Source organism: Xenopus tropicalis, chromosome 1 (assembly GCF_000004195.4).
Source record: "Xenopus tropicalis strain Nigerian chromosome 1, UCB_Xtro_10.0, whole genome shotgun sequence".
NCBI lineage: Eukaryota > Metazoa > Chordata > Amphibia > Anura > Pipidae > Xenopus > Xenopus tropicalis.
Window position 1 is genome coordinate 105,093,867 of NC_030677.2, and position 5,850 is coordinate 105,099,716.

A 5,850-nucleotide genomic window follows, 5' to 3' on the forward strand; every position below is an offset into this window, starting at 1 on the left:
TTAAAGTTAAAGTAGAGAATGGGTGCGAGTTATGTAGATAGACTGATCAAATTGAGTTTATAGACAGTGAAGAAGAGATGATTTTGGTGGGATATGATCACTTTATATCTCAACACAAAAAGAACAAAATTGATAGCTTGGTGACTAAAATGAATTTAGCTCTAGCTATCTTAAAATACAAACTTTAAATATATGTGTAGATTTAAAAATATTAGGAAAAGAAGGGTTAAATAGGTTTTTGCCAAAGTTAGAATCATGTTTTACATCGATGTGTGCTAGTAAGCATATATTGCATAGTATTTAAATGGTGAAATCCAGATAGTTGCTAATGAATGGACATTAGAGTCTGCTCAAGTTACCAAGAAAGATTAGCTCAACTGTCCCTTTTCTCTTCCTGCAAATGTTGTGAAGAAGCTGATTTCTAATTTATAATCGGAAAAAAAACTGACCAGTGCACCAGAGGTGACCCCATTAGATTAGAGGAACGGAGCTTCCATTTGAAGCAGCGTAGGTGAGTTTTCACAGTGAGGGCAGTGAGGTTGGGGAATGCCCTTCCTAGTGATGTTGTAATGGGAGATTCTGTTAATGCCTTGGATACAAGCATAGTATCCAAGGCTATTGTGATACTAAAATGTACAGTTAGTATTGATGTTGGTATTTATGGTTTATGTATGTGAGTGTATAGATAGGTCAGTATAGGTTTGTGTGTGTTGGGTTTACTTGGAAGGGTTGAACTTTATGGACTCTGGTCTTTTTGCAAATTTGCTGTGAATCTGTATCAGGGGGAACTCAAGGGACAACACAACACTGTACATGGCACATTATTATCATTTATGTAATTAATGATTATTTAACTAATCCATTTTATAAAATGCATAAAAATCTATATTTCCATGTTACAATTGATCTTATGCCAAAGTTACAGGCATTATTGTGGACTATGTAAATCCAAGTAGGACCTGTGTGATTTTGACAAGTCTAACTGTAGTAAAACCATATTTGTGGTGAAGGTGGGGCATTATGAAACTTCAACACATAAGATAATTTATTTAAATTTAAAAAGCAAAATATACAGAGCAGCCACAACATCGCTGAATAAAATCCATGTTTATTGTATCCATTAAAAACACATTGTGTGAGTGTCATACAAGGGCCATATGCTTGACGCGTTTCATGGTGTCACGCCACTTTCTCAAAAGCTGCATGGGATCCACCCCAGGGAGGTACCTTTTATCCCAGCCAGAACTCCTCCCACCACAGAAATTAACCCCATACTGGTGCATATATCAAAACAAAACAATAAAAACATTACCAAACGTAAAAAATACAGAAAGTATATTAAATTCAGGAGAAAGCAAAACATTGGCATAGGGGAAAAAATATATATATTTATCAAATTATTAAAAAAAATAATGTTATCTCCCAATCCCTATTCATGCCACCCTCTCTCTGCAAAGTGTGGGGACCTTAGTATTAGGTTTTTAAGAATGGCAGCCATTTACATTTAAACTAATGAAAGTCTATAGTTGAAATGTGATTGGTTATTGTTGGCTCTGCCCACTTTTCTAAATTTGGGACATAGTCACCCAGTGACAAACTGTGCGAAGTTTAGGAACCCTGGCATTAAAGGAACAGTAACACCAAAAAATTAAAGTGTATAAAAGTAACTAAAATACAATGTGCTGCTGCCCTGCACTGGTAAAAGTTGTGTGTTTACTTCAGAAAGTCTACTATAATTTATATAAATAAGCTGCTATGTAGCCATGGAGGCAGCCATTCAAAGGAGAAAAGGCACAGGCACATAGCAGATAACAGATAAAACACTATTGTATTCTACAGAGCGTATCTGTTATCTGCTATGTAACCTGTGCCTTTTCTCCTTTTTTCCAGCTTGAATGGCTGCCCCCGTGGCTACACAGCATCTTATTATATAAATTATAGTAGTGTTACTGTAGCAAACACTCCAGTTTTACCAGTGCAGGGCAACAGTACATTATATTTTTATTACTTTAAAGCTCTTTCATTTTTTGGTGCTACTGTTCCTTTAAACCAGTAAAATTCAATAGGTGAAATCTGATTGGCTGTTGGGTGCCCCACCCACTTATTTAAACCTAGTCCCCTAGTGACTAACTGTGAAGAGTTTGGGGACCCTCACATTATTACTGTGAGAATGGCAGCAGGTTGAATTTCTCCACTGAAAGTCAAAAGGTCAAAAATCTGAATAGTTGTTCATAGCTTCACCCACTTTTGGGCATCCAGCAATATCATATTTTCATTCAGGCTGACCCCATGACTATGTGATTCAAGTTTGGGGAGTGTAGCCTCAAAGCTGTGGCAGCAGTTTAAATTTCCCCATTAAAGTAAATGGGTGAAATTTGACTTGGCTGTTATAGGCTCCTCCCACTTTGGGTTATCCAACAAATGTTTCATTCAGGGTGACCCCATGATTATGTTATTCAAGTTTGGGGGGTGTAGCTTCAAAGCGGTAAGTGTGGCAGCAGTTTGAAAATCTTTCCTGTCAAAGTCAATGGGAAAATTGGGGTGTTCGGAGTGGCACCACAAAAAGACGGGAGAGTTTGGGCATTGTTCCCCTAAAACTGTAGGAGGAGTAGCGTTTAGAAAATGGGGGTCACTAAGAATAAGAAAAAGAAGAGTAAGCAGTAAGTATAAGCTGAAGTCGAGGAACAGTATGTTGGGTTTTTCAACCCAATATAATTAGCAATATTAACTGGAAACCAAAACACTGCTTTAAATTTGTAATGGACATATCCAGAAGTGCAACAGCTTTGTGAGTATGAACTTACCACCCAAAGATAGTTCTGTATCTACAGATGAAGCCACTTTTTGAGTTATTGTGAGGATTTGTGAGTTAAATGCCTTATGACTTGAGATAAACTAAAGAAACTGGGGGTCATTTATCAATAATGGGCAAAGTTGCCCATGGGCAGTAACCCTTGGCAACCAAAGTGTTGCATTCATTGTTCTACCTGCAGCTTACTGGAAAAAGCAACTTGCTGATTGGTTGCTCTGGGTTACTGCCCACGTGCAAATTTGCCCAGTGTTGATAAATGAGCACCACTGTGTTATCTTAAGTCATGTAAACTCATTTAGCATATTTAACCTTTCAAAGAGCACCACTGTTTACATAAGGCAACTACTTAATTAGATTGGACTCTGTGATGCAAATTCCTGTATTAAATGGGATAAGTGAGTTACATGAGTTTTGATATTCTGTGTTAAACACACAATCAAAGTGGCTTCATCTATACATGAAAGGTGTCATTGGCCAGCCCTATTTTCAAGTGCAGAATGTTTGGATTCACATTGGCATATGAACACTTACCAATTTCAAGGCCCAGAGCAAAAAGAACAAAAGAGTATCCAGAAAAGAAGAAAAAGTATCCAGCGACTGATAAATGGAAGCAGGGAGAAGATGTCAATAGGCAGGCTCACTGGGATATATCTTTAGAATTGTAGGTCCTCTTCTTCTTTACATATATGGCAAACATGGTAAATGTCACAGAGATAGGCAAATTTTAATGTATAGTTTTAGGAGAAGTATGGCGGTAATTTGGTTGCACTGCAGACTTGCAGTCCTGGTATCTTAAGTTCAATTCTAACCAGAGAACTACCTGCAAGGAGTTTGTATGTCCCGCCCACTGATACTGCAGATTGCAGTAACACCTAAAACATACAGACTTTTACTTTGACTTAATAGACCTAATAGAAATGAAAATAGTCTGTGTAATTGATGAACATGACATAATAAGTATTTTATTTTGAAACTTATTATAAGCATCACAAAAAAGGGACATGTTGTAAGTCTTATTTTAAAAACATAAAACCATAACACACACAGTCAGACCATAAACATTTTATTATAATCCCTCAAGATTTATATTATTATATCACATTAAATGGTTCCAGGGAGAGTGTGTTATCTATAGAGCCAATCACAGCCATTTACTCACTGAGATAATACATAATGCAGGGTAGCTTTTTAGCTAAAGCAATAGAATATAGGTGTCAGTAAGAGTAGAGAAACAGCTGTCACAGTGCACAAACAAAAGAAACAATAAAAGACAAAAGATCTGTACATTTTACTTACTAGTCAAAAATACAGGTTCCAGGTTGAGCAGATGCAGACAGCAGCAATACAGGGCATATATAAAGGCTGCCTCTTCTCTCCTTTAGTGGCACTGACACTGCGATCCATTCACAATGGGAAAGGTAAGTCACAACCATCTAAATGTCCTGATAATCCTGTTGGTTTCTAATTACTATATGCAGGTATGGGATCCCTTATCCGGAAACCCGATATCCAGAACACTCCGAATTACGGAAAGTCTGCCTCCCATAGACCCCATTTTAATCAACTAATTCAGATTTTTAAAATTAATTTCCCTTTTCTCTGTGAAAATAAAACAGGGCTTTGTATCTGATCCCAACTAAAATATAATTAATCCTTACTGGATGTAAAATAATCCTATTGGGTTTAATTAATGTTTTATTGATTTCTTAGTAGACTTAAGGTATGAAGATCCAAATTACGGAAAGACCCCTTATCCAGCATACCCTTGGTCCCGCGCATTCTGGGTAACAGGTCCTATACCTGTACCATAAATGTTCTGAAATCTTTAAATGTTTAAAGTAAACATCTTATTGGTTGCTATGGGAGACTGCTCCTAGGCAAACTTGAAAAAGATGGTCTCTCTTTAATTTTTATTAAAGGAACATTGAACAATTCAGTTAAGGAGTAATATAAACAATAGGGAGTTATGCATTAAAAGACACTAAGTTTGCCAAGGAGCAGTAACCAATATCAATCATACAGCTGGAAGAATTCACTGATCATCTGTTTAATGTAAACATTTTATTGGTTGCTACGGGTGACTACTCCTAGGCAAACTTAGTGCTTTTTATTGCATAAGGGGGTTGATATTCTAAGCTGCATTTATGTTTTATATTCTGTTGTACAACATTGTGTAGTATGTTGGCACATTATAAACACAGGTAAATTATATAGCATTGACACTTTTCATTTCCAGATATGTAAAAGATTTTAAATTAGAATGCTTTTTTTAGATCTTCTTCTACGAGGAAAGGAACTTCCAAGGCCGCCACTATGAGTGTGGCTCAGACTGTTCTGACCTGTCCTCATACTTCAATCGCTGCAACTCCATCAGGGTAGAGGGTGGTAACTGGATCCTCTATGAGCACCCCAGTTACAGGGGACACCAGTATTACCTCTGGCAAGGAGAATACCCAGACTTTCAGAGATGGATGGGCTTCAATGACTCCATCAAGTCCTGCCGCTTTCTTTCCAATGTAAGTGTTTTCAAAGCTTTCCTAACTTTAACCTCTTTTTCCAGTTCACGTGTAGCAATAGTAGAAAAGAATATTGTACTTAAAGAGCTAGTAGAATAAAACAAGACTGATTAATGAAAAGATTTCAGGTTTCAGAGTTTGTGGCTTGCTCATTTATTTTTCATGTATTTATTTAAAGCACCATGGCCAATACAAAATGAGAATCTATGAAAGAGGAGACTACCAAGGGCAGATGATGGAGTTCTTTGATGACTGCCCCAATACTTATGATCGATTCCGTTTCCATGACATTCACTCCTGCAATGTGTTTGATGGCCACTGGATGTTCTATGAGGAACCCAACTACAGGGGACGTCAGTACTACCTGAGACCTGGACAATACAGGAGATACAGTGACTGGGGAGCCTCAAGTGCCAGAATTGGCTCATTCAGAAGAGTTTATCACAGATTTTAAATCATTCTGAAACATTGCACACTAACTATGTTTATCTTCTAATAAAAGTGATAAATCCCTTATTCTCA

At 37.1% G+C, this 5,850-nt stretch overlaps 1 protein-coding gene across 1 annotated transcript; it reads left to right on the forward strand.

Moving 5' to 3' along the window:
- The first annotated feature begins 4,123 nt into the window (after nt 1-4,123).
- crygdl.28 (crystallin gamma D like gene 28) lies at nt 4,124-5,850 on the forward strand. Its single transcript, XM_004910967.4, has 3 exons — nt 4,124-4,230; nt 5,086-5,328; nt 5,507-5,850. Exons 1-3 carry the CDS (start codon nt 4,222-4,224, stop codon nt 5,780-5,782), a joined length of 528 nt encoding a protein of 175 aa, XP_004911024.1. The 5' UTR covers nt 4,124-4,221; the 3' UTR covers nt 5,783-5,850.

Excerpts from the sequence above, each read along its gene's own strand:
- crygdl.28 (XM_004910967.4), top strand. Across the intron at positions 5,329-5,506 it reads CCTGCCGCTTTCTTTCCAAT|CACCATGGCCAATACAAAAT; the intron begins GTAAGTGTTTTC and ends ATTTATTTAAAG.